Raw genomic sequence first — 27,023 nt, 5'->3', positions numbered from 1 at the left:
ACCTCTTCTACCAGCACGAAGGAACAGCTGAGCTGGTGCTATACACAGCTCTCTCAGTTTAGACCTGAATGGAGCCTGTTTGGGATTTAATGGAACAGCAGAAAACACAGCCTAAGCAGTAGAGAAGACTTGACTTTAGAATTCAGTAGGGTTTATTCTACAAATCTTAGATCAATGCCAATGATACAAGTTTTATGAATTCTCATTAAAAATACAAGTCAGTATAAAGATTCCAATAGTAATATAATGCATGATGATTCAGTTTCAAAACTTAAGGAATGAATCTGGGTTTTGGACCATGCTACAGAAAAGGGGAACACAATGTAGAACGAATGTTTAGTTTACCTCCCTTATTTTAGGAGGGGCCTGTGCCTTATTGCCACAATACCTGAAAAAGCAATATGAAGTGCATAGCAGCCTTGCCTGTACAGTCTCTAGGCAAAAACTGTTCAATTTAGTATCACAGTCCTCTCCCCCCCAACCCACCCCCAGTTCTGTTAATTAAGGTACATTTTGATAGCCTGATAGCGCTATAATAATTTAAAGCTATTGCAACACCGCCCCCCATAATGATTATAAGCAACAGTCCTTTGAACTGTAAAATGCTCTTGTGATGCACTGAAATTTTTCTACCATGCTAACCGTTTTGCCCAGTGTTTCCAGGAACACTAAATACTGATTCAAATCGAAGGTGAATTAGTTCCATGTTCAAAACTCTCCTGTCCATGACTTCTTAAAATGAAATCTCAGCGCAGTCTAATACTCAAATATGTTGTTCATAGCTTCAGGCACAGTTAGAATATAAATCAGACATCTTTTCTAGAACCTAGCCCTCTGATATTATGAAACGTGTTATAGCTTTCACTAAACAATTGAAATTTGGCCACAGAATTGCTAGGCCAAATGCTTTAGAGTGGGGGAGAACAAAACTACCCTTTCTTTCTGGGTGCTGCCTGCACTTACAAGAGGACTAGGCTTAATAAAGCCATATCCTAAGCCTAAATTTTAGAGAAAGTTTATCACAAGAGGTAACTCTTGACAAGATGTGCTCCTCATCCCCCAAATGCTGTACATACATCTGTTGTTTATTCCTAGTGACACTTTCACCCTGTCAAAAATAATGGGCGTCTCTCTTGTTGAGCCCAGTCATTTCTTGTAGCTGAACCACATAAACATCACAGAGCAGGTATCATGCATCTATCTGCAAAAGCAGACAGGGAAACTAGGCTTAACAATATGCATACATTTCCAAACAGAATTTTGGTGCAGACAGTGACATTTAACTGAAACTCGGCTTTTACCAAAATATTAGCATAATACAAAAATGCAAAAACACTGGGTAAAAAGAAGCTGCTGACTTCCACGCATCAGTTAGTTAAAGAAAAAAACCCCTCTTGCATAAATGGAGCAGCAGCACCGAACAAGCACAGACTTGGCTATACAAATACATCTTCTTTTTTGTAGGAATTCGCAAGAATTCTCCACCCAACATCATACTATCATGTTTTAGCATCATAGCAGTGGTGGCAAAATCTAGTATGAAGCCATCTTGCAGGCTAATGGGAATTTCTTCCGCTGTACTGAACGCTGCTGTGCTTGCTTTGAATATGTATTGTCACTCTGATTTGTCTTTGTAGTAAATGCATCTTATACTCTTAACAGTCACATTTAGTTGGAAGTAAAAAAGCTCAGTAGCCCATACTGGGCTTTAGTACAGTCAAGATGACAACAAAATACAAGGATGTCATTAAACTGCATATATTATAGAAAACAGGTTTACTTTGCATTTAAGTCACATTTAATACAAGACAAGTTGGTCTGAAACTGTGAACTGATTCTATTTGGAACAAAGTATGGCACAGATTCCCAGTATCTATGGATGTTGTGTAAATAACACATTTTTCTCTTTGCAATGATTATCAACTCGCCAAAAATAGTGTAACAGTCAAAAGGAAAGAGTGAAGGAAAACAGATTTAGGAGAAGAAATAAAAAATGTCTAACAATTGAAAATAAATGACTTGTTTTGTAAGAAACTTTATTTCACTTCATTTTTAAAAATGCATTCTCTCCTCAGAACAAATGCCACCTTAAAAAGATTGCAGTAGCACACACTTGCACTCAAAGGAAAACATGCAAAACTGATGGCTGAAAAAATTCTGCACAAAAATCCAAGACTTCAGGCAAAAGTTTGCCCCCATGTGCCTTTAGGGACCCCATACCATAAACAGCTTTCAGTGCAATGGCTCTTGCTTCCAATTGGTGGGGAAACATATGGCAGAAGCTTGTCTTCCGACAGCTATACTCTCCCAGATGTCTGAAGCAAAAAGTCTCAGCTATATTTTAAAATATCATTGTTAAACTGTTGCAGAAAGTAGAAACAGAATTCAATAAAATGTCAGAATCCAGTGAAGAAAAACTGAGTTCTACCCTGTGCCATATACTTCTTAAAAAAAAAAAATTAGACAGAAAACCAGATTTTATTAATACACCCTCTTTAAATTTTTTATTTCTGAAAGCAGCTCTTTATGCAAATCAAAAGCAGTTCCTGAGTAACTGCAGTAAACAGTGTCTTTTAAATATTTTTGCACCTCAGCTCTTCTGTTTTGGTTCTTCCTTGTTTTTCTCCTTACTTTTCAAGTTTAATCTCAGTTCTTTTTCAAAAATGTGCAAGTTCAGTTAGATCGTTTCCAGAAGTCCCCAGCTTGCAGGTCTTCCTGCAACAATTGTAAGATCTGCACATACGCTAGGTTGTACTCCTATACCTATTGCAGATTTTGCTCTCAAACCTGTACAGCATGCACTTTCACGTCTTCTTCAGCATACGCCGGGACTGCCACGTATGGAACTTATTGTAGGCCGTCTGCAGCATCTCTTCTATATGACTTACCAACTGAAACATTAAGAGGAAAAAATAAATTGTCCCAGCTACTGGAAAACAGATCCCCTCCCCTCCCTTTGATCAGATACTCTGTCGGATTCTTCCTTTTATTCACTAAGAGTAATCTCCCTAAAATCAAAGAGGTATGCCAGATAAAGAAAGGACTTTGCAGCTCTATTCCAAAGTATCTGTAGAGGGAGCAGTTCAGAGAGCTACTAAGCTGAGAATGACACAGGGAAGTGACACTTGATTGTGCTGTCTGTTCCAGCACTTAGTCTGTGACCACTTCAAGTCTGACATGGGGGGAGAGTTTTGAAGTTGCTAAAGCTCTACTTCACAGTGGAAGTGAAAAATGAAACATGACTTCCCGTTTTTGTTGTCTCACTTGGGTAATTTCACATTATAGTTCTTGACAGTTTCTGGTATTATTCAGCAAGTTACACAGGGAGAGAAGACATGCTTAACTGTGTACCCAATTTCTCTCTGCCCATTTCCTAGTTAACAAAAAACTTAAAATGCCCTAGGATAAGAAGTAACAAAGCTACCATCCTCTGATAATTACAATTCACATTATTAATACGCCCCCATGTAATTAAAGAGTATTTTCTCCTTACATTTGTGCTTAAATACTGCCTCCGAATCTTTTCTTGGAATGGGCAGAGCTTTGTAACCTGAAATCTTTCCAAGTTGCTCCTCATTTTCACAACCTGAAAGAGAGACAGAAACCAATATTATAATCACTTGCACAGAAGTTTCTTTTCCTTTAACAAGTCGTTCTCCAACAAAACACCTTGTAACTAATTCTGGGGGCTACTTTAAGTATGTATAGTTTGAGGAAGAGAAGTTACTAAAGAACCAGTCTCTAACAATTCTTGATCACCTATTTCTGTTTGAGGCAAGTGCAATATGACTGGAAGTGCACTGTGATTATTTTTACTTTGTCAGGAAATACTATAGATAAGATATTCACAAACACTTTTTTTTTTTTTTTTGCTTCAAGCAAAGACTGTACCATGGATTTTCAGGCCATATTTGGCAGCAGAAAATCCAACACACCTGAATGCAAATTTTTATCTTGGTGATCCATGTGAGGTCAAAAGAAAGAACAGAAAAATGGTTACAATCATATACCTGGTCACAGACAGACATCTCTTCTTGAAAGCAACTTTGTTCTAAAAAGTAGTGTATGTTTTGAAGCTATGACTGAGTGATTTTGCAATGGATAGAAGAATAAGGAAAAATTTCTTGTAACTGTCACTGCAGAGGTTCTGTGTAAGAGTTGGGGAAGGAGTGGGGGGGCTTTAGTTTGTGTGTTTTAAACTGTCAGTGAGAAATCTGCAGCTGGAATATAGCTGACCAGTCTCTTTGAAACTAGGCTACAGCAACTGCTCCTGAAGGGTGCTAACAGGCATGCAGGGACAAGGATGATTTTAACCAATAGCACCAGCAGAATTGCTGAAAAAAAGTAATGTTTTACATTGCTTTGTGACCTTCAGCTCTAGGAATGAGTAAATGCTGCACTGACTTAAAGCATGTGTATTAGTTCTATACTTCAAGTTAATGACAGTCATTCTAAACCACGATCTGGCCACATCATAACCAGGGCCACGCTAGGAAGCTCTGCCTTACCTTTTCTTCTAGGAATGGCGTATTAACAGGAAAGCAGGACCAGAAGTGTCGTAGCAGTTCCCCTACTGCCACGTACAAGTGTTTTAGTTCAGACTGAACGTCATTTGGCACCATCTCTGCAACAGGAAAAAGATTTTTTTCACATCACTCAAAACTGTCATATATAAAATGAGAATGTAAGGCTAATGAAGGAGTTCAGCAATATACATTTCTACTAGAATCACAGAAAGGTTGGCTGGGAGGGAATGCTGAGGTGCCTCACACCTGAAGTAGGACTATCAGCAGTATTAGATCAGGTCAGCTGCTATTTATGGCTATGTACTTGGAAGCTTGTATATTATATAGGGAGATCTATGCCAGGCAAAGAATGGACATCAAACTTAATCCAGGATTAGAAGCAGTATATTTGTATTGTTCCAACAGTGTGGCAGTACTGCAAGCTTTTCCCTCTCTCTTATGTTGACAATGAGAATATGGTCACAGCATGTGGAAGATGAAAAATCCAAGCAGGGACAAGGAACTGTAACCCAGATACTCTTAAAGAAGAAAAGGTGACACGGTTCAAGAACAGGGAAGGAACCACAATCATAAAAAACAAAGACAAAAAGCACAAGCAGTCATTGAGGATGACAGGAGCACAGTGAACTGAACAGTGAATAGTGACTCTAGGATGAAGCTGTTTTAAACAACAAGAAAGTGGTAGTCAGGCTCAAAGAAGTGGAGTGTAGCACCCAGTATGTCAACTGGGATGGGTAAGAAAGCCTCACTACTGCTTGCTGACTCCTTTTCCTTCAGTACCATAGAGAACTCATACTTGCTTTTTCAGCTGTCTGAATTAGTTTCTGCTGCTCTTCAGACCAAGTAACAAAAGTTAAACTGGAAAACTGTTATAAGGTCTGCCTTGTGAGAACAGTGATTCATCTGCTGTGAGACTAAAGAGAAAGAAATCAAACTGGCAGGAATGTGCCAACAGGGAAAGGGGTGGTTGAATGGAGGTGTGAGAAGGAGGTGTTGTCGGTTTTGCTCTTGCAGTCTACAAGGAAGTTGTCCTTTTTCACAGCAAGCTGTGGATCTTAAATGCAGGCTGCAAAAAACCTAGTTCCAGACAAGTATCTAGGCCTTGTCTCCTTAGAGCTTTCCCGGAGTATGCCTTTATTGTCTAAAATCCAGGAAAAAAAAAAATGAGAGAAGAGAAACGCTGAACAAGCAAAACCCATTATCTGTAAGAGGACTTAGTATCAAGTGCATCCTTCATCACTTGCGCTGTAAAATTTTCTCTCATTCATCTGCCTCAGCACTGGTGTAGCCAGTACCCCCCTTATGGTGTGGCTGGGTGGTTCCTTTTGTTTTGTTGCTGTAACCCAGTAGTAACTCCAGATACATGTTTCCATAATTTCCTTTATCACTATAACATATTCTAACAGGGAGATGAAACGGCAAGCCAGGTACTGCCGTATAATGCAATAAGATATGACTAAAGTATTATACATCCTAAATCCTTACGGTTTATGGCTTGCTGTGTTCCACCCTGCATAAGTGCTCCTCCAGGTGACAGGACTGCAATAGTGCTAGCAGCATCACCACTTGAAAGAACCTGAAGGGAGAGAGGGAACCAATATTTTCAGGTCACTTTTTCCAATAAAATCTTTTAAAGTAAGTTGTATTTGAACTCTAATGGCAAAGATACAGTTGAGCAGATACAATGGAAGTTCTGATGAAGAGTCTGCTCTCCTCCAGAATTAGACACAGTGCCTTTAAGTGCTATAGCTCATGTTTTCAGTGAAAGCTCTCCAATTAATTACAGACAAACAAACCTTTTCTTTACCTAGTATGTGAACTGGCTGAGCAGCTACTTTGAAATGACAGAATTACTATACAGAAATGTGACACCTTCACAGTTGTGGCTGCTTTACTTAGGGCCAAATCTGGGTTTATTAACAGAGGAAGTTCAGATACTGGCTAGGGAGACTGGCTATGTGGCTATGCTGCCTGCTGGGTGCCAGGACAGAGCTTCTGTGCAGCCCACAGTGAGATCTACATCCTACCTAAGTGCCTTCGGGAGCGAAAAGACCCATTCAGTTCTAAGCCTGCTTACTATGACCTCCTAAGACCATTACATCCTAAATTTCAGGGGGTGGGATCCATAATATTGGCCTGTGTTTCATGTTGCATGACTGTCCTGCTTTACTACTTTATACCTTTACTGTTTCCTCAAATGAATGTGGTAACAGTAGAATCTAACTCTGAATATCAGCAATGACTCAGTTTCCTATTGTTTAAATTTTAAACACAATAGCTCAAAAGGTATCGCCTAAAGTTGTAAAATAAGTTGAATAACATAAAACTATTGGAGATAATGAAGTTTACCCTGAAAAATTAAAATTCCAGTAGACATGAGATGAAAAATTATATAGAAAGCAAGATACTAATATCAAGAAGGGAATTTCTTTTTAGTATTCTTCCATACCTGAGTTAGTTTGGGTACATATGCTTCCATTTCTTGTCTAATACTATTAAAAGAATTAATTATATCCTGACTGGTTGCATATTGCTGTGATTGAATTGGAGTTGGACCATGATAATACCTGTGAGGTGAGAAGAGGAAAGAGAAAAGTATATTAGTAGGAGTGTTGATAAAACAGAGGCCAAACTCAGTGGACAGTTCTTCAAATGTTTCCAATTTTAGATGCTTTGCAACTGTTGACGCTAGTATCTAAATCTTATTTATTGACAAACTAAAATACATTGCCACATGGGAAGAGGTTGGGTTTGGGATGGTATGGCAGCAAAATAAGAGAAGAGCTTCTATTGTTGAATCTGGGAGCATCATTTTGCTAATGAAAAGCAACCTGTGCCACCTAGTTCTCGGAACAGCATTTGAAAGGAGGAATTCACACCACTTTCAATTGAAACTAAGTTAGGTGCACATTTGGAACTGTTCTCTTTCCTGTAGTATCGCTTATTTTCTGAAGTTACATCTATGGTTCTCAAACTCAAAAGTCTAGAAAACAAGGGGACTATTACTAGAAAAATAATAGACCAGTGACCAGTCCAAACTATCCTGATTCCACTTTTTTTGCCTGGGAGTGGATTTTCCTTGGAATTGTACACATTTTCATATGTAACACATACATTTTTCCACTGTAAGCTGCAACAAAGTGCTGAACCATGAATACGGGTCTGTTAGAGTTTCATAGAAATTACTTGTCAAAGCCCTTCAAATAGGCTTACAGAGACTTAACTTGCTGACAAGCAAGATTAAATAAAAATACAAATTTAAATGGGAAGTAGTTGGAAGTTGGTTTATGCAGGAATTCATATTAGGTTTCTAAACTAGCCTAAACACACTTGAGTGTGGCACAGTAGAGACTAAATCAGCTGATTCTGTGCAGGCTGTGATGAGAGACCTCCTAGATTGAATATGCTGAAATAGCTGCATGTATTTTGTTAACTTACCTATCAGACTTCTTTAAGTTTAGTGCAATAGTTTTAATGCTATTATTCTTTGCTAAATCTTCATATTCAATGGCCTCCCGCAGTTTCACCTAAAATAAGCCAAATAATTATACACATTACTAATGAGGACACAATTCGATGCATTTAGTGCTTTCTTCGGTTCACTAAGTTGGAGCAGAAGGGTTACTAAAACCTTAAAGAAAATGAAAGTGTGGAATGGTTCATGTCTACCCTCCAGAGAGCAGTGCCCAATATTGTTTAAAGCATGCAATTTGGAAGTCTTGGCACTACCACTTTATCTGCAGATTCTGGCCAAAACTTGCAGTCCCTGCCACTTCCAAAAAGTGGTCTGCTAGACATAGATTGTGCTCTCTATTTATGTGCACCTTTCTTCAGATTAGCAGAAATAGTAATGACTTAATGGCTGGCGTACAAGAGTGTAAGACTAAAACCATAATAGTTACACAAGCTATTTGGCGACAGTAGAGGCAGAGCATTAGCAGTGAGAGGTAACAGCACAGTGATATCAGATTTATACAATAAGAAAACTACTTTTGAAGTCTCCTACTCTCATGCTACTCTTTCACTCCTCTTTTCATCATGTTCATTCTAGTCCTGGTATATTGTTTACTCCTCAGTAAAAGCTGCAGCTTTTGGGAAAGTCAAAGCTGTTGACTACCTCAACATGTAACAACACATGTATTCTACAACCTTTTCTCACAATATATGCAGGTGTTGAGTCCCCTTGGCATTTTCTAGTTAGGCTGTCAACTCTAGCAAGAGTATTCAGTTCTGTAGCAATTACAGTATTCTTTTCTCCTTTGTGAGCTGCTATGGTGAGTCTAAAACAGGCTCTTGTCCTGTGTTTCAGTGCACCAGCCGTCACTACACTTTCAGTTTAACCTCGCTTCAGCTTCTGGCCTTAAGATGAAGGCTGCCATGTGCTAGTTTAATCATCATCTCTACAAACAATACACTTGATAGGTTAATACTGGAGCTTGAACACCTTGGATGTTCTCTAGAAGTTTTCAGGCATTTGGGAAAAAAAAGGGGGGGGGCGGGGCTGCAAAAATAGAACTGCACTGAATGGAAAGCAGCAGATTTCTGGGTCCAATCAGAAGCATGTTGGAAATTTTTTACTTTCATTGGGCACTACTGAAGAGATAAACAGAACAATATTTCAAGGTGTAATTTATTTGTGTTTACTAGCAGAGGTACAAAGCTTCTTACAGACCCTCAGGTTCTTATTCTAGATACTTCTAAGCAAAGCTAAATAAGTATCACTTTAGATGCGTCATAAAACAAGTAAGGAACCTTCAGCAATCTTTTGAGAGACAGAGCTTCCAGTTCCATTCAATTAGAATTGCATCAGCTAACTTTATACCTTTTTCATTGGTGGTTGAAAGAAATCTGAATCCCTGGAGTTTCCATCCGTACTGCTGGTCTCACTGTAATATTCATTTTGTGCTTCTCTTAAAATAGAGAAACAGCATTAAGAAGAATTCACCTCACAGGAAACTTAAGATACAAGCTAGAGACAAAGTAAACACATCTGTTTCAAAAATTTTATATGCATGTTCACATACTGTATATCAACTTTTTTCCCCTTGTGTCTTAATTTCTAGAAGTTGATCTAGATAGAAGGAACCAACTCCTCAAATAACCCTGTTTGTCAAGGGAGAAATTCAACAGCAGGGGAGGGTGCTTCTCCCTCTCTTCAGAAATAGTAGCATGCCCACAATGCAAGTGAAACACAGCAAAATCATGCCTAAATTAGAAACACTTTGCATACACACTTATGCCAACCAGGTATTAGCAGAGCTATGGGAGCCCTGAGACACTATTGTTTCAGAATGAGAGCTACTGTTTTGTCTCTTTCTGAACTGAGAAACAGAAAGACACATTACCCAGACGAGATTGTTTAAGGTCCACTGTTCAATTTGTGCAAGACAGAAGAACATGAGGGAGCCCAGCTACACAGAAGGAAGTATTTAATTAAGACCTCTCACAGGTAAGGTCTGTAGGATTTGGGTAGAGTGGTTGTCTATAAACCAGCTGTAAAGCAGACTTCACATCAAACACATTTCATGCCTCTTTTAGTAAGTTTCATTTGTGAAGTTTACTGTAAACATACATAACCAGCTGATACATTTTTTTGGTGAGGGGCAGGGTACTGCATTGGAGGAATCTATCATCTGATCCACCCATGCCACACTGTTCTTTGGCTTCCTCATTTACTTACGTCCATGCACCCCACTACAGGATGCCCCAGCAGACCTGCTCCTAGAAGGCAGGCAATAGGAACTCCCTGCACCAGACCTCACCTCCACACAGCAAACAGAATACTACTTCTGCAGCCTCTACCAGGGATAGGGAACTAAGGCAGAAACATCCTTTCCTTTTTAATCTGCTTTGTATGATAACAACTCAGCTAAAAATAGCATTTGTCATCTCCAACAGCTCTGAAGAACTTGTATGAAATAAAATGGAACCTGAAGGTATTTTCATTTCTAGAGCAAAATACTTCATTCATAAAAATTAAAAGAAAAGGTTAGATGAGTAATTGAGGATGTATTTTTGTTTTGGAAATTCCTTAAAATTTGTTACAAAAAAGCTTTAACACAACATTGGAACTTACTGTTTCCTGAGGCCAGCTGCAAGGACCATGGCACTATGATGATTAAAGCGTTTTATAATGGCAGCATTGCTACTTTCTCTAGCAGATTTTGAGGCATTTGATGTAGAGGCCACAGAAGCAACACCATAGCCCTACAAAGAAAACAACATTAGCTACCTCCTGCACCAACACCAGAGGGATGATTCTCTCTTTTCCATTGAGTCAGGAAGCCTCCATACCACCTCCTCTGAACTTAACTGACTGATACTGCATCATCACCTGAAGCAGTATTTTCCTATCTTCCCCCCCACCATCACTTTATGTACTTTGAAAAGTCTCCATAGACTATTTTATGCTGCTAACATTTGGCAGTTTAGAGGTGCCTGGAAGAAGAAAAAATTTCTTAAACGGATAGTTTTAGAAGACTATGATCTGTTATAAGTAAAAACAGAACCAGCTTAAAAAAATTTAAGGATCGCCTGTAGGAAACAGACAGGCATTGATGGCAAGTAAGAGCTAGCAATTGTTTTACTGACCTCTTTTTAACATCTTGTGGGACACCAGCAGCCCACAGGCTAAATGACACCTGTCAGGAGGATGTGATACCACTAGGAATTCAAAAAACCTCAAGCCTTAAGTTGGCAGTATTCCCCAGTTACCAGGTGGCTGAAGGCAACTCACTTTTACCCCGTGCTCAGTTTCATGCTTGTAGTTATGCAGCCTCAAAAGCGAAGTAGGGCAGTTTGCATAGCACTTCAAACATACCTATCCTAAACTCCTAGTCCAGTTTCAGGCTTGTAGCTTTGTACAACTCTTAAAAAAAAAAAAAATCCCAACAACTTCAAAATGCAGCATCATTATTAATTACAACTCAAAAGTTTAAGTTAAATCAACTGCAGAAAAGTGCGTCTAAGTTATTTCACATTATGGTACACCATTTATAACAATTGTTTTAATTTGTACTTGGAGGCAGGTAATAGTTCAAATTAGTCATACTTTTAGCAAAACACATATTTAAAGCTAAACAAAGAAAACTGTATAAAGTGCCCTTAAAATTAAGCTGAATCAAAAAAATAGCAATGTTCAAAGTGAGAACAAATGCAAAGACTTTTTCCTGTTTTGTGCTACTCTTCTATACATTGTCACAGCTTCTAAAATGTAGGAAGAAACCAAAGAGTCCACTTCAGACAAAAAAAGCCACCCAAGTGAAATAATAATTTAAAAGAGGGAAGTCCTGCTTTTATACCCAGCACGCTAAGGCAGACACACAGGTCCCTGGGCAGTCTCCATTTCTCTACACACATACAACTGTATAAATGTTGACTACCCAACCATTGCAGCAGCCTAGTCAGGGATGTGTTTTAGAATTATCATTTGTAGTTATTGTAACAGGAGAAAGACACACTTTCTCCTTAAATGAAACTAAGAGGCGGTGGGTGGGTTTTTTTTGCCAACTACTTACTTCATCTAATGTTTTATCTTCCAAAGCTGTTAAATCTATCAAAGGGTTTTTTACTCCTTGAGACACCATTGTTTTTAACCCTGTACAAAACAAAGAAAAAATCATGAATGAAAAACTGTATCTAAAGAAACAGAAATAATTGTGGGATTATTAGATTATATTTAACCTTTAAAAGGAGAAGGCAAAAGTTCTGCAGATGCCCAAGTATCACGGTGACTAAAACTTTCAACCCTTTTCAAAGTTCCATTTAAAAAAGGCAATAAACTTTGAAAGTTATTGTAAAAGATCATCCTACTAATTAGCGCAGTATCAACTTCTACACATCACTGAATACTGTTCGGTTAAAAAAAAAAGATGTAGTTGTATTAGTGGGAACTGGTGGGAAGCCTTAATTGTGGATTTTTTCTAATTTCAGCACAGTTTTGCTGTCCTGTCTTGGATAGAATGGTAATTTGTATCTGGTGATACCTTTTACTTGTGAAGGGTTGTGGATTCCTAATAGAATGCTTTCATTAGAATACATATTAAGGAATATCATTAAGTGATCTCAACTGTCCACATTTCTGTATCATCACAAACCTACCTCAAAAGTTCAATAAAAAACTTCAGTCAGATAATATTTTAAGATTTCATGTTAAAAAGGTTGACAGAGAACAGGGTTAGCAACTCCTCTGGAAAATCTTAAACAGGATCCGTATTTGTATATTACTAAAAACCGATCTGTAACAAAAGCTATAACTGTTATAAATTGTGCACATGCCACAAAATAAAGCCTTATGTAAACAATTTTTCCATGGTAACTGATGGCAGAGGATAATCAATCTAACATGATAGCGTATTATGGAATTTATCACAGATCTACTGTTGCATGAGTTGTAATAAAGAGTATTTCTAGTGCTACCACTTTCCAAAGGCTAATTTGTTTCAAGAAATGCACTCGCTATCAAACATGCTAAGAATAGCAAAGCGATAGCTAACTTTCAGTGACAATCTGTACCCTTCAACTTTTACAGTTCAACAAACAAGATGCCCAGTAAATGGATGTAAGAAAACTTTTGATTTCAGCTTTGCTAGCTTTACTAGATATACCTCTGGAGTGGTCTACGATATAGGTAAGACGGTAGCAGCCTACTGCACAAACAAAGTCAAAAAGCTTACCTTTTTCATCCAGTTTGGCACATTCTGCAAAGAGGTCTTTTGAGCCTGTATTGAGCCTGTCCCGATGGAAATAATGAGACTGAAAAAATCGTGTCCAGAATTCCCTCTCGGTCATGTTATGTGGAACATTTTCTGCATATTTCATTTTTACTGTGAACAAAAAAAACCCCCAGTGATTACAAACTGTTCTGCAAATCTTAACATGGTATTTTATGTTTATAATTTCCATGCTTGCTTCCTTGCTTTCTGTCTAATGCTGCCTTCATTCATGCCCATTAAATGTAAAGGAATTCAGTAGTTAAGCATGAGCAAACAGGTACTCTTTTATGCCCTGCAATGCTAGCTAATGCTCTGAAAAGTAATGCACCTAACAGTGGTCTGAATACTCTAATTTGAATTGCATGCACACAAGAATTCTGATTTGCAGAGTTTTAGTTCTTCTCAGAACGGATCTAGTTTTTTTAACCTAGAGCCAAAACAAACCAGTGTCAGTGTTCAATATAGTGCAGGGGAATGATGGAAATCAGATTGTTTTCCTCCCAAAGGTGATTTCATGAAAAATAATTAATTGAAATGCTGAGTAGGAGACTATCATGGGAACCAAATATCTACTCACAATTTAAAAAAACAAACTCAACACAAGAAGTTAAAATGTTTTCATTTAACAAAATCAAGTTTTCATTTCAAAAGCATGTTTGAACACATGCTTCTTCCCATCCCTCAAACAAGGCAAGGAAAATCATCCAGAAGACTGAAGATACGGTCCTTTATACTTCCAGGCTCAGACTAAAATTCTAGTTCTTCCCACAGTAAGATAGTAAAAAACCAACCTTAAATGCATGTATTTTGTTATGTAAAGCACTGTTCTTACCTGCAGGATATGTTCGAAATATGGATTCAATGATATCTGAAGTCAAATTATACCTCAGACCATTGCAGCCGTCTGTTTGAGGCCGTACATCAGCCTAAGAAAAAGCATACAGGGAGGAAAAAGTCATGTCTGAATGCCTTCTGTAACTGGAGAAAGAAAAAACCTGGCATCTTGAAATGAAATCCTGCTGCAGATAAAATAATCTTCTTCCTCCAATAATCTATAGCATATTTGATCATAAATAGGTATTTTTAGAATGTGAAAGGAAAGAGCATGTATTAATTACTTTATTATACTTGCCACTTAAGGGATGATTCAACAAGTAGACTGTAAGGTTTAGAAAATGAAAAGCAAAGACCACTCACTCCATCAGTCAAAAGAAGGTATGCTTAGTTTAATACATCCTTGTTTCAAAGTAAAAATAGGCATGTTTACTCTATACGCCTAATCTTTTGTTGTTCATTCAACAATTCAGCTAGTGAATAATCAGTGACGATAATGAAGTGCCAAAAAAGGATTTATGGCCCTTACACCTTATTTCCTTATACACTAAAAGCATCTCAGTATAATTGATAAATAACACTGAAATTAAAAATTGACGGTAAGACTTAGTCAGAACTTGCAAGTTAGATCTCAGTGATCTCTTTAGGAAGCTCTGGAGCAAGCAAGCACTCAGTTGAATTCTCGGTAACAGGAAAAAAGGACATGATTGCATATGCTGCCTTCTTTTCTTCCTTTTTCTGTACAACTAAATTCTAGTTTTTGTACCACCCTCTTCCTAGAGAAACACTCATTCTGAGCAGAACCAGATAGTTATTTTAACTTGAACTAGGACACACAAATATCTGAATTTTTCTTCACAAATGCACAGTACACAAACACAACTGGTTATTTTAAGAAAGCTTCACTTTTGAAGGTTGGTGTTTTTTTTTAATGTTAAGGTGTAAGAATAATGGGAGACAGGAAATCAGAGCAATCAAGTTTATTTGGTAACTGATTCAGGTACTTCTAGGGGGAAAAAACAAGTGTTTGAACAGCAGCTAAGTCATAAAACACCTCCCACCTCCTCTTTCCCTCCCAAACCCTTCATGTGTGCACAGTCATTACAAAGGCGGAAATGGGACTCCAGTTAAAGAGTCATAATCTGTATGAATTCTGTTGCAGAAGTAGAAATATGTCTCTGTGGGAGGAATCTGAAGACTGTACCAAGATTACCTTTAGACAGCATTGAGATTACTGAAGCATGGTTTCTGCAAATGGGTAACATAACTGAAAGTTGGGGGAAGAAAGAGATAAAACGAGCTCTCAGATATACAAGTTGTTCTGCAAGTAGCTGAAAGCATATACTGGTTTAAAAAAATTGGGAAGGGAATAAAACCTTCCGTGTGGAAAGTCTTTGCAGCTTCATTTATGCATGTCAATGCTGCAACAGATACTCTTTTTAACTTACTGAGTTAATACACTGTAATCTAGTGACTGTACGTTCACCATTATTCCTGTTTTACGGAAGGCAGAGCAGCAGTATAAACAGTATCTGCCTATTGTCAATTTAAAGTTCAAACTGAGCATCTTAAATTGACAAAATTTTGAGGTTGCAGATTTGTGTAAAACCTTTTTTTTTTTCCTCCTTTACACTTGCAATAGTCTACCTAACATGCGGAGAGATGTCAAGTTGAGGAACCAGGAAAGAACAACATTAAAGTATACGGGAATAAAGTACATGAGCAGAATTCCCACTTTCCCCAATTTGTTTGCTCTAATGTCCTTTAAATTAGAGGTTCAACGTACCAGAAATGCTGCAGAGATGCCCACATCCTGCTTACTAGGTGCTGCAGAATTATCCCCTGCATTCAGGCTTAAACGGTTGGCCCAGAATTCTTCAGCACTGATTACTTGGCTCACAACAAGGTCTTTATAGAGCTGAAACAGAACAGGATCTTCTTGCAGCATTCTGGTAAAAGAATGTATTGAATAGAATTGAAACGCTGCAGAATAAATCACTAGGATTTCCATAACTAACATGAGTTCACAAAAGGAACAGAAACCAACTTTTCTTTCAAAATGCTGTGCATTTCTTCACAAGATTGTGTAAACAACCAACCTCAATAGCTTTATTTGTCTCAAAAGACTTTAGAAAGGAATAAAAAAAGTTTAAGGAATAGCATTAAATGCTAGAAAACAGTAATGCCTAAGAAAGTGTTAATGTGGGATTAACGTCTTATCCTAAAATATTCTGTGGTGCTCTTGTGTCTTTGCATGTCCAGGACTGGAGTCTCCCGAACTGTAAAAGCACAATGAATTTTCTTGAACTTCCATAACAAAGGTCTTGAGGTGGGGGAGGCAGGCAGGAAGGAGATTTCAGCACTATCCAATTCCTGTTTAAGATCTTAAAAGTCAGTAGTTACAGGTCTCTATTCTAGTGCAAGAGGATAGATTACAAAATATGCATGGGATAAGATACCTTAAAACACACATTACCCCAAGTTGTTCAAGTATGTTTCTGTTGGTGACAGTAGGATCTTCATCACTTAACTATCACATGCAGAACAAGCGCTACAGAAACACTGTGTCACTACTTCCACCAGGGAATAACGTTTAGAAAAGTTATCATCCAAATATCAAGTATCACCCTTACTATCCAAAATGCAAAGAATGTATGCACCTGAAATTTCAGTTAATTCATGTTTAAGCAGCTTTTCATACAGCTGTGTACCTAATTTGAAACCCACTAGGCTATTTTCAGGGAAACGTGCATGTGTGTTCACCATCAGCCAATAACCTCAACAATCTTTAGCATGTACCTCAGGGTCTTGATCATTTGCAAACAAGCAAACAAAAAAAAGGAATCTTATGAATACATAGTACACGGTCTAGGGAAGAACACAGATAAACTGCAATCTTGACTGAATAAGTCAGTAGCTGCTCGAAGGATGAAGTAGGATGAAGTGGAAATGAAAAATTTGTGGCAGGACATCCCTCTTATGTGCTAACCACCAAGGTTTTCCAGTTTTTCTTGTTGGTAACAAATAAGGATTAGTGGCAATTCTTACAAATTAGTGCAGCAGGAAGCAGTCTGTTGTTCTAATTATTTCATTAAAACTTGGAATTTTGATACATACCTGACCCCTACATATCAATAAACAGAGGAAGTGCTGTAGGGACTCTGGATGTAGTACCCTTCCAGAACAGGCTGAAACTTTTTTGCCTCTGTCTATACTGCTGGAGGCTGTCCTGAGGAGCCCCGGACCCCTGCGGCCCCAGAAGAAGTCAGGATAGAGGAGGAATCTGTCTTGGTTGATGAGGGCTGGGTCAGGGACCAATTAAGCAATCTGGACGTCCATAAATCCATGGGCCCTGATGGGATGCACCCGCGGGTGCTGAGGGAGCTGGCGGAAGTCATTGCTAGGCCACTCTCCATCATCTTTGCTAAGTCGTGGGCAACGGGAGAGGTGCCTGAGGACTGGAGGAAAGCGAATGTCACTCCAGTCTTCAAAAAGGGCAAGAAGGAACACCCGGGTAACTATAGACCAGTCAGCCTCACCTCCATCCCCGGAAAGGTGATGGAACAACTTGTCCTTGGTGCTGTCTCTAGGCACATCAAGGATAGGGGGATCATTAGGGGCACTCAGCATGGCTTCACCAAGGGGAAGTCATGCTTAACCAACTTGATAGCCTTTTATGAGGACGTAACTCGGTGGATAGATGATGGTAAAGCTGTGGATGTGGTCTATCTCGATTTCAGTAAGGCGTTTGACACGGTCTCCCACAGCATCCTCGCAGCTAAACTGAGGAAGTGTGGTCTGGATGATCGGGTAGTGAGGTGGATTGTGAACTGGCTGAAGGAAAGAAGCCAGAGAGTGGTGGTCAATGGGACAGAGTCCAGTTGGAGGCCTGTGTCTAGCGGAGTCCCTCAAGGGTCGGTACTGGGACCAGTACTATTCAGTATATTCATTAATGACTTGGATGAGGGAATAGAGTGCACTGTCAGCAAGTTTGCTGATGACACAAAACTGGGAGGAGTGGCTGACACACCGGAAGGCTGCGCAGCCATTCGGAGAGACCTGGACAGGCTGGAGAGTTGGGCGGGGAGAAATTTAATGAAATATAATAAGGGCAAGTGTAGAGTCCTGCATCTGGGCAAGAACAACCCCATGTACCAGTACAAGTTGGGGACAGACCTGTTGGAGACCAGCGTAGGGGAAAGGGACCTGGGGGTCCTAGTGGACAACAGGATGACCATGAGCCAGCAGTGTGCCCTTGTGGCCAAGAAGGCCAATGGCATCCTGGGGTGTATTAGAAGGGGTGTGGTTAGCAGGTCAAGAGAGGTTCTCCTCCCCCTCTACTCTGCCCTGGTGAGGCCGCATCTGGAATATTGTGTCCAGTTCTGGGCCCCTCAGTTCAAGAAGGACAGGGAACTGCTCGAGAGAGTCCAGCGCAGAGCCATGAAGATGATTAAGGGGGTGGAACATCTCCCTTATGAGGAGAGGCTGAGGGAGCTGGGTCTCTTTAGCTTAGAGAAGAGGAGACTGAGGGGTGACCTCATTAATGTTTATAAATATGTAAAGGGCAAGTGTCATGAGGATGGAGCCAGGCTCTTCTCAGTGACATCCCTTGACAGGACAAGGGGCAATGGGTGCAAGTTGGAACACAGGAGGTTCCACATAAATATGAGGAAAAACTTCTTTACGGTGAGGGTGACCGAACACTGGAACAGGCTGCCCAGAGAGGTTGTGGAGTCTCCTTCTCTGGAGACATTCAAAACCCGCCTGGACGCGTTCCTGTGTGATATGGCCTAGGTAATCCTGCTCCGGCAGGGGGATTGGACTAGATGATCTTTCGGGGTCCCTTCCAATCCCTAACTTTCTGTGATTCTGTGATTCTGTGATTATCTGTTGCAAATTAATCTAATGAAGCCCTATCACTAATCATCAAACTTCTAATTATCAAAAGAACAGACTATGACTGAGTATGTGCAGAGACTCCAGCTTTTCTGTAACTAGAAAAGCTCTTAATGCTGCATGACATAATACTGTAAAACTCCATTTAAGGATACAAAGATTCAGAGCTTAACTGTCCATGTACTCAGTATTAATACTGTTATAGAAATAAGGCATGTAGCATAAAGAAACTAGTATCGTAATAGTGCCAAAGCAGTGTGCGCTGCTGTAGACCATAGTGGTTGCTGCACTACTGGAAACAGTTAATCCTGGATGTGTCAGAGCTCTAGCACAAGGGCTCTTGCCCTTCTGCTGGGAAATCTCCTTGTAAAGATCCAATCTGCCCAATGAGGCAATGCTTCTATGTTTTGAAAAATCTCGCTTTAACTTACCTAAGTTCAAAGCTAGAACAGTCTTTGGAAATGGAAGCTAGCAGATACAGGATTCACAGCAGATGCTAGAATGAAGTGAAACTCATCTGGGGAGATGCAGAGAAGGGTGCTCTATGGCCACAAGGGCTTGTTTAACACAAACATTTTAAAGGAATGGAAGCATATCTTAAAAGCCCTTTTGGGAAAAGGACTTATGTCCTGAACATCTTCTCAAAGCATTTTTTAGAATAAACATCCTGTATGCCAAATAACAAGCTACTGCATCTCAAGTGAGATGCGTGAAAATACCTAGCAATTTAGTAGAGTATATAAAACACCAGGAAAGAAGATTTGAGGGGGAAAAGGTTATACAGGGAGGAGAAAAAAAAAAAAAAAAAAAAAAAAAAGGCAGGTGAGAACTTCTAGAAAAGAAAAAAAAAAAAAAATCTTTCAAGCAGCTTTTCTAACTGATACATATATACTCAAGACAACTAAAGAGACAGACTGGCAGTTGGGTGCTTTCATCTCATAGCCATGGATAACAAAGACTGGGTGGCAGCCGGGCTGGCTGCCTTTACACCTCAAGAATGTGTCACTGAGAACACAAGTATAGTCTCAACATGTTACAGTTATGTAAGTCCCAAGGAACTGCCTCTAAATTGGAAGAGGAGAAATTTTTACTAAGGAAACAAATGCTGTATCACAAACAATGCTGCAACAACAACAACTGTTAGCAGAAATACACTATAGTTAGATAACAATTAAAAAAACCCACAAAACCAAAAAAAAAACAACTTTAAGGCTCCTTTCCATTTACCTGTTCTTCTCCTCAAGTTCTTTATTAGCTTTCCTTTTGAACTTGGGCAACAGTTGTTGAAGAAGATCCTTTACTGCATCTCGCTCCTTCACTGCTGTGCTTTCATTAGAGAAGTGAAAGTTGGTTGTGTCCCCTGCATGCAATACTAGCTGAAGCTGAATTTTAGCTTTACCTTCTGGACTGATTTTCTGGCCTAGATTACACAGAGAGTATTAATTAGCAACAGACAGTAAGCTTATACAAGAAACTCTCTCCCCTAGAGTATTTACTTATAAGCAATTATCCTCCTCATCCAATTAAATACCATTATCCTGTGTGTGAATTCCAGCCATGAAAGTGGAACAGACAGTCTTCCCCTTAAATTAGTTTGAACCCTGCACCTTGTTCTCTCTAAAACACAAGACACAGACACCAGTAGCCTATTGCTCAGTATCCTTCAGCTACTGTTCAGGAGCCCTGATTCATCTTTGCATTCCTCCATTAGAAAACTTTGAATTCCTTTGCACATCCTGCATTAGAAAACTGCTGCAAATTAGATTGTCATCACCTGGACACTTTAACCTGGTACCAATCCTGGCTGCTGCTAAAAGGTGACAACCTCATTCCCCCTTTCCACTTCTTCCTGCTGCCTTTCTTGTATGAATGTTAGCATTTGTGCAGCAAGCCGAACCGAGGAACTGATCCACTGAAAAGTAACCGCCGTTTGTTTTTCCAGCTGGACCAGTTGCCACAGAAGAAAAGTGGTAAGAAAGCAGATGCAGGGTGGGGTAACTGCATGTCTGTTGGCAGCAAAGCTATGCTGGTTTTGAGTGGTGTGGTAAGCACATTTAGCCATTAGTACTCCCAAAGTCGATCACCAATGCCTCCAAGGTGCTATTACACCCTCATGACTCAAAAACTCACTCCTGCTTCCTTTCTCATAACCAGAGGGAGCAGAGGCTAGAACAACTACGTTTACGGACTGTTGGGCTATATTGACTTCAGTGCAGCACTGCAAATGGCACTAACCTAACTTTGAATCTTGCCCCTTTCTCCAGTGCAAGTGGGAGACAGGAACCAGATGTCACCACTAAACCATCATCTCTATTACAAATTTACAAATACCTCACCCTTTTTTTTTGATTTTAGATGACAAAAAAGAGCATCTTTCATCTAAGTTAAAAATATTTACATGTATAGGCACTGAAGTGTTTAAAATATAAGCTGCTTAAGTGTAAGTAAATAGCTAAATAAAACCTTCACAAAGTTGACTACTATACGTGAATACAGCTTTTAAACTCCTTATCACATTTGTATTTTAAGAAAATGGCATATATTAGATCTGATTCATCACACACACTTTTGATCATGCTGCAGTACTTGTATGTGACTTTAAACAGCAATAATCACTAAGCCTTTACCAAGTGACGCGTGCAACTTTCTTTTTATTCCTTCTTTGGCATTACAGCATATGGAATGTGAGCACTAATTTGAGCCAGAAAGGCAGCATGCTATAGACATTTACTGTTCAGTTTTGACTTGCAAGTACTCTGCTAATGCAACAGCAAACGCTTCTTCAGAATGTTACCAGTTGGGCCAAACTACAGAAGCTAACACTTCTGAAGCTATGGTCTGTTGGATGAAAATAAAACAGAGAGGTTCACTTTATATGAAAATTGAAACAGCTTTAGATGCATAGTTTAACAGATGACATGCCAGATAGTTTCTGTGTTAGACCCTGAAAATCCTATACTCTTCCTCAACCCTCCTCCCACCCTTCCCTCCACAAGCATATGGCATAGATTATTTTTCTGTTCAATTTATTGCAGAAGTCTATCAAAAGTTAATAGTAAATGCAGTATAACTTCAACATCTGAAGACTACAGAAGTTCTGCAGTAGCATCCTTAGTAAACTGGTGATACTTCACCATGGTCCTGATCTCTGCTGCTACACAGAATAACCCAGTCAAAGCTCCAGACCCTTGCAACCTTCCTAACTTACCCACTAGTGGTTTATGGCAAATAAGCTTTGGGTTGTATTTAAATGTTTATCAAAATACTGCTTACTGAATCTGGAATAGGAAAAGCGTTCACTTACATTTTATGTCTGCATACATATGGCTGACCGTGAATCGGTCTTTGCCTTCAGGTGCCCATGCTATCCTTTCAGCCATAAGGTAGAGTGCTCCATCCTGCTTCTTCTGACGTACCTTCTTTACAATCAGTAACACTTCTTCAGATGACGTTGCCATTGTGGCTGCAAGGAGCTATTAAAAACATACAGTTGATCTGATTAGTATAATTATTTTTGCTGTAACTCTTTTACTACTCCTATCTATATCAACGTATTACCCACATTTGCTGTTAATGCCTACATCATTTTTGAAACGTTAAACATGCTCCCCTCTGTCAGTGAAATCAGCAAATTTATTTAAACAAAATACTGCCAGCTACCTAAATAATTCATCTAATTACATTGCTGATACTGCTTTTGCTCTAATAAAAGACCCGCAAATCTTACGTTTAAACTGATATCCAAATTTTTCTGTTTTAATGTTCCTTTACTGGTTTTTCAAGTTCAGAAGAATACCGAAGCTAAGCAATGACATAAATTCCAAATCTCCTCTGGCATTTGGCAGCATTTCCCTTCTTCAGTGTGAATGGCAGATGTTAAGTCACTTCAGAAAAGGGAAGGATACAAGGTATGTGAAAAATCATGGATTTTCAGTTCTCTGTGCTAAAGATAAGGCAGCCCACTTACACTCCTGTTCTTGTTGTGGTAGTTTTTGCCCAAGGCTGAAACAATGTTTTGTACACATGATTTCAGCTGGCCAGTTTCCTATCACTCTCCCCCAAAGTCCTCGGACTAGTGTTATACCTACTTCAACATAGTGGTAATTTTGTCACCAGTCTCACATCAACAAGTCTTTTGATACTTGCTGCGTTCTTGTCCCCAGCAATCACTATCATTCCTCTCTACAGGTTCACCCTACAGCCTTAAATTTCTCAAGAGATTAAGGACGCTGCAAGTATGACTACGTTGTATTAACATGCTGTCGTACACGTATCAAAAAATTACATCTTTGGTACGTTTGCTGTAAATGTTCAGTCTGTCCAATTGCTCTATTTTGTACATCATAAAATCTACTATTGATATGTAAAATAGTATTTTCAAACACTGATATGCATGTTTTAGGGGCTTTAGAATACCTGTAGTATTTGCTGCGGCCTGTATCAAACTTCAAACAGCAACCCGCATCAGCTATCGTACTACTAGTAGGTATTACAAAATGATGTATCTAAGCATTTAAATTCACATACTTTTTTTTCCCTTTAAAAAAACAGCAGCAAGACTGGGTATTTTACTCTGACAACCTGGACAGCAATAGCATTCTCTTCAGCAAAAGTCTTAGAAGCCCGTCTCTGAAATCAGTGAGGTAAAATACTAAATGGAAAGACTTAATGGCAAAAGGGCTCTGCACTTAAGCTTTGCTCCTTCATCATTTCAGTCATCCAAAGCTTTGCCAAAGACTTCAGCGATGCTAAGTTGAACATGGGGTTTCATATCAGCACCACTGCAGCAGTCACTGGAACATGCTGTGCCACATTCAGAGCAGCCCTGCTAATACTTCGCTCTCAAAGAAAACTGCATGGCACGATTTCAGGACCGTTTCCTAGCATAATCTATTACAGTCTCCCCAGCAGCATTATTCTCTTTTAGTGCTATTGGCACTACCGTTCTCTGTTCTGTGTCCTGTTGCAGGTCTGTAGTCTCTCATGAGCACCTTATCCTTACCAGAAAAAGGCAGCTGGCCACAGACTCTAATAGACTAGAAACCTCAACATATGCAAGACTAAGGATTTTGACTTTTTTCTCCCTTTGTTACTTTACAGGCCTTTAAGGTCATTATTATCAAATGCAGTGGCAGAGGCAAAGCCACAGAAGGCAAAGGAATTAAACCTGTACGGAACAGAAAGAAAAAGGAAAGCATTTCCATAGGCTCATTCCGATGCAAGTTGCTTTGCTTTTCTACCATGCCATTTCACCCACCTACAACCAGTCTTTCAACCACGGAAGGAAACGATCAGCAGCTAGCAACTTCTCCTTAAAACCGCGGGCGCTTCCAGCACAGTATCCTGCAGTGTGCAATCTGTGAATGCACAATTATCCCACAAGTGCCTCATTCTGCCTTCTGGGAGGGTGAACACACTAGCTCACCGCTGTTCTTATTTATGTCATTGCTATCCTTCCTTTTTCATGCAGTAATTTACGGTGGCAGTAGGATGATACAACTCACAAGCACAGTAAGCATTACCCAAAATGGAGAAAACCCTGAGCTGTCTTTTAACCAGTATATCAGAAAGATAAAAAAAATACTAATAATCAGGATTTAAGAAAGTTACCGTCTTTCACTAATGAAAACAAGATTGGCTTCTTGTTACAAGAAGTACAGGAAAAATTCTAAAATAGAAATCTCGCCTAGCTGCTAGAAAAGCATGAGGATGGTCTCCCACTGACTGCAGAGGGGAAGGCTACGTCCTCACTAAGCACACACAGTACACCAGTCCTTTTCTTTCTGGACAATTAAGGCTTACTGTGCAGAAGGGTGAGAGCCATCAATGATCTATTCACGCCTGCCCAAATCTTATAACCTCTATATTTAACAACTGAAGTTTCCAGGAATCAGTACTGCGGATGATGACACTGCTGCTCAAAGGGGCAAGAACTGCAATGTGCATACAGAGAAATTCTGTTATTTTACAGCTTTGAGTAATAATTTGAATGTGCTGCTAAAAGAAGCAGTATTAGAGTTCTTCAGCTGCAAATTTTGGAAGACAGACCTTTCTCTGGTTTATCCTCCAGAATAGGAAGGTCAGACACAATTTATTTTAAATTCTCCAGCAGCAGAGCTTTTGAAGTGATGGTTAATAGTTCCGAAAAAGCACTTGGATCAATCAGTAGCCCCAGCCCATGGGGTATGATTTGTCATCAAGCCTGTCTTGAGGATGTTAATTTTGGCTGCAGTTTACAACTGGCAAGGTCTATCAGAAAGCTTCAGTGTTGGCGTAAAACAAAAAAGGAGGTCCTCTTTGCTTATACCTATAACCCCTCCCTTCCTAGCTCTGTGGGAGTGAACGCAGCTTCTGGAAACACCATCAAATTCCAACCGCTATCCTTCCTCTACTGCAGTGACTTTTCCTAACCACTTTTAAAACCAGGTACCTCTCTTTTCTGTTCCTTACAACACCTGTTCTGAACAGTCTCCATTACCAGCATTTCATTCCAGTCTCTTCCCATTGGGTTTCGTCGAGTTCTGAGCAGAAATAAAGGAAACCTTTACACATTTTAATAATCCTGACTTGCTCAGGGTAGGCATGGGCTGGCAGGTGAGCTCTGACAGACCTGATGCAGGCCGCGCTGCTAGTTTCCGCTCACCACAGGGAACAGCAGAATATATCTACACTAATGGCCCAGGCGGAACTGCAGTGGCAGGGGTATGCAGCCGGGCCCTGACGGTTCGGTGCACAGCCCAGGGACCTCCGCGTGGGGCCGGGAGCTGGGGAGCAGCACCCCGAGGGGCAGCAGCAGACCCATCAGAGCAATACAGCTCAGCAGAACGGAGAGGCGTGAGAAGTGCCATTTGTCACAGACACCAGCGAGCGCGGCAGCGAGCTGAAGGAACCCACAGCCTGCGCCCCTGAGCCCGCCTGAAGGGTCAGCCCGGCCCTTCCTCCGCGATTCGCATCACCTACGCTTCTGCCTCCGGCGAAACGGGTCCGAGGACACTCCATACGGCCCCGGTAGGGCACCGGCCTGTCCCACTGCCTGTCCCCGGCAGAAGGTAGTCGCGACCCAGGAAGGCGGTGCGAGGGCACCTCTTTGTCTATCGCCCTCACCTGCGACCGAGCGCTCGAGTGAAGCCCGGTGCCCCCAGCCGCGATCCCGCCGCCCCGCTCCCCGGGAGCGCTGACCGGCGGCTGCCGCCGTGCCTCTCGGTGCCTTCCCTCACAGCACCCCTGGCCCCGCCAGGCCGCCGCCGTTAAACAGTCGCCGGCGCCGCGGCTGGGAGCGGGCAGGGAGGAAGAGCGGGAGGCCAAAGGCCGCCGCGGCACCACGGCAGCGCGCCCCGCCGAGCCGGCGCGGCGCCGCGCTCGCCGCAGCGCTCCCCGGCAGGCGCTGCCCCGCCGCACTCGGGAGGGAACCGACCGGGGTCGGGGGCAGCGCGGCCGGGAGGCGGATCGGGCCCCGCTACGCCTCACTCACACGCACGCAGAGTGCCCGGCGCCGCCGCCGCCTCCCCGTCCCCCACGCCGGCGGGCTCCTTACCGTGCGGGCGGTGGCCTGCTCCGGGCCGGCGCGCTGGCTGCTGGCAGCGGGCCGCGCGGGAGGGGCCCGGGGCGGGAGCGGGCGCTACGGGGGTCGGGCCGCCGCCGCCGGGGCCATGGGGCGGGCGGGGGGGGGGCACGTGACCGGAACAAGCCGCGGGGCGCTGGGAAGGAGGGAGGGGGAAGGAGCCCGCCTCACGTGACAGGGGAACGGGCCGCCACGGCGCGTCCCCTATGGTCACGTGGCGCGGGCCGGCTTCCCCCTCCCGCCCCCCTCCCCGCTCACGTGGCGGCCCCTCCCCCGTCGCCATGACAGTAGCGGGCAGAGGGGGGAGTGACGGGGCCGTAAACAGCGCCGCCGCCCCCCCACTCCCCGCCGCGCCCGGCCCGCCCCGTCCCCCGCCGTCACCCGGCCTCGCAGGACGCGGGTCCCGCTCGTCCCCCGCCATCGGCCCCGGCGGCCCGGCTGCTCCGCTTCTAGGTCGGTGGCGCCGCCGCCACCGCGCTGCGGGGGAGGGGC

General features: G+C 41.4%; 2 protein-coding genes across 3 annotated transcripts in view; one reads left to right on the top strand and one right to left on the bottom strand.

Annotated features, from left to right (window-relative positions):
* The window catches only part of LOC137663064 (serum amyloid A protein-like), an 84,504-nt gene that overhangs the window by 27,139 nt on the left and 30,342 nt on the right, over positions 1-27,023 (top strand). The window lies entirely within an intron of this gene.
* On the bottom strand, positions 135-27,023 carry GTF2H1 (general transcription factor IIH subunit 1). Of its 2 annotated transcripts, none has more exons than XM_068399923.1 (15): positions 26,505-27,023; positions 22,275-22,443; positions 20,198-20,390; positions 15,861-16,023; positions 14,073-14,166; positions 13,202-13,351; positions 12,044-12,123; positions 10,603-10,733; positions 9,349-9,436; positions 7,965-8,053; positions 6,976-7,093; positions 6,012-6,102; positions 4,509-4,624; positions 3,494-3,586; positions 135-2,891 (listed from the first exon to the last, which is right to left on the bottom strand). In XM_068399923.1, exons 2-15 carry the CDS (start codon positions 22,426-22,428, stop codon positions 2,805-2,807), a joined length of 1,647 nt encoding a protein of 548 aa, XP_068256024.1. In that variant the 5' UTR covers positions 22,429-22,443; positions 26,505-27,023; the 3' UTR covers positions 135-2,804. The 2 variants fall into 2 exon arrangements, with proteins under 2 accessions (XP_068256024.1, XP_068256025.1); XM_068399924.1 differs by lacking the exon at positions 26,505-27,023 and adding an exon at positions 22,698-22,777.

This window comes from Nyctibius grandis, chromosome 4 (assembly GCF_013368605.1).
Source record: "Nyctibius grandis isolate bNycGra1 chromosome 4, bNycGra1.pri, whole genome shotgun sequence".
Taxonomy (NCBI): domain Eukaryota; kingdom Metazoa; phylum Chordata; class Aves; order Nyctibiiformes; family Nyctibiidae; genus Nyctibius; species Nyctibius grandis.
This window is presented reverse-complemented; position numbering and strand designations above follow the sequence as displayed.

Bases quoted from the DNA above. Each gene is read 5' to 3' on its own strand.
- GTF2H1 (XM_068399923.1), bottom strand. From the start codon at position 22,428: ATGGCAACGTCATCTGAAGAAGTGTTACTGATTGTAAAGAAGGTACGT. The intron at 14,167-15,860 runs GTACGTTGAACC...GCTTTTTCTTAG, and splicing joins GCATCTCTGCAGCATTTCTG to GCTGATGTACGGCCTCAAAC. The intron at 8,054-9,348 runs GTATAAAGTTAG...GGCTTATTTTAG, and splicing joins TTCAACCACCAATGAAAAAG to GTGAAACTGCGGGAGGCCAT.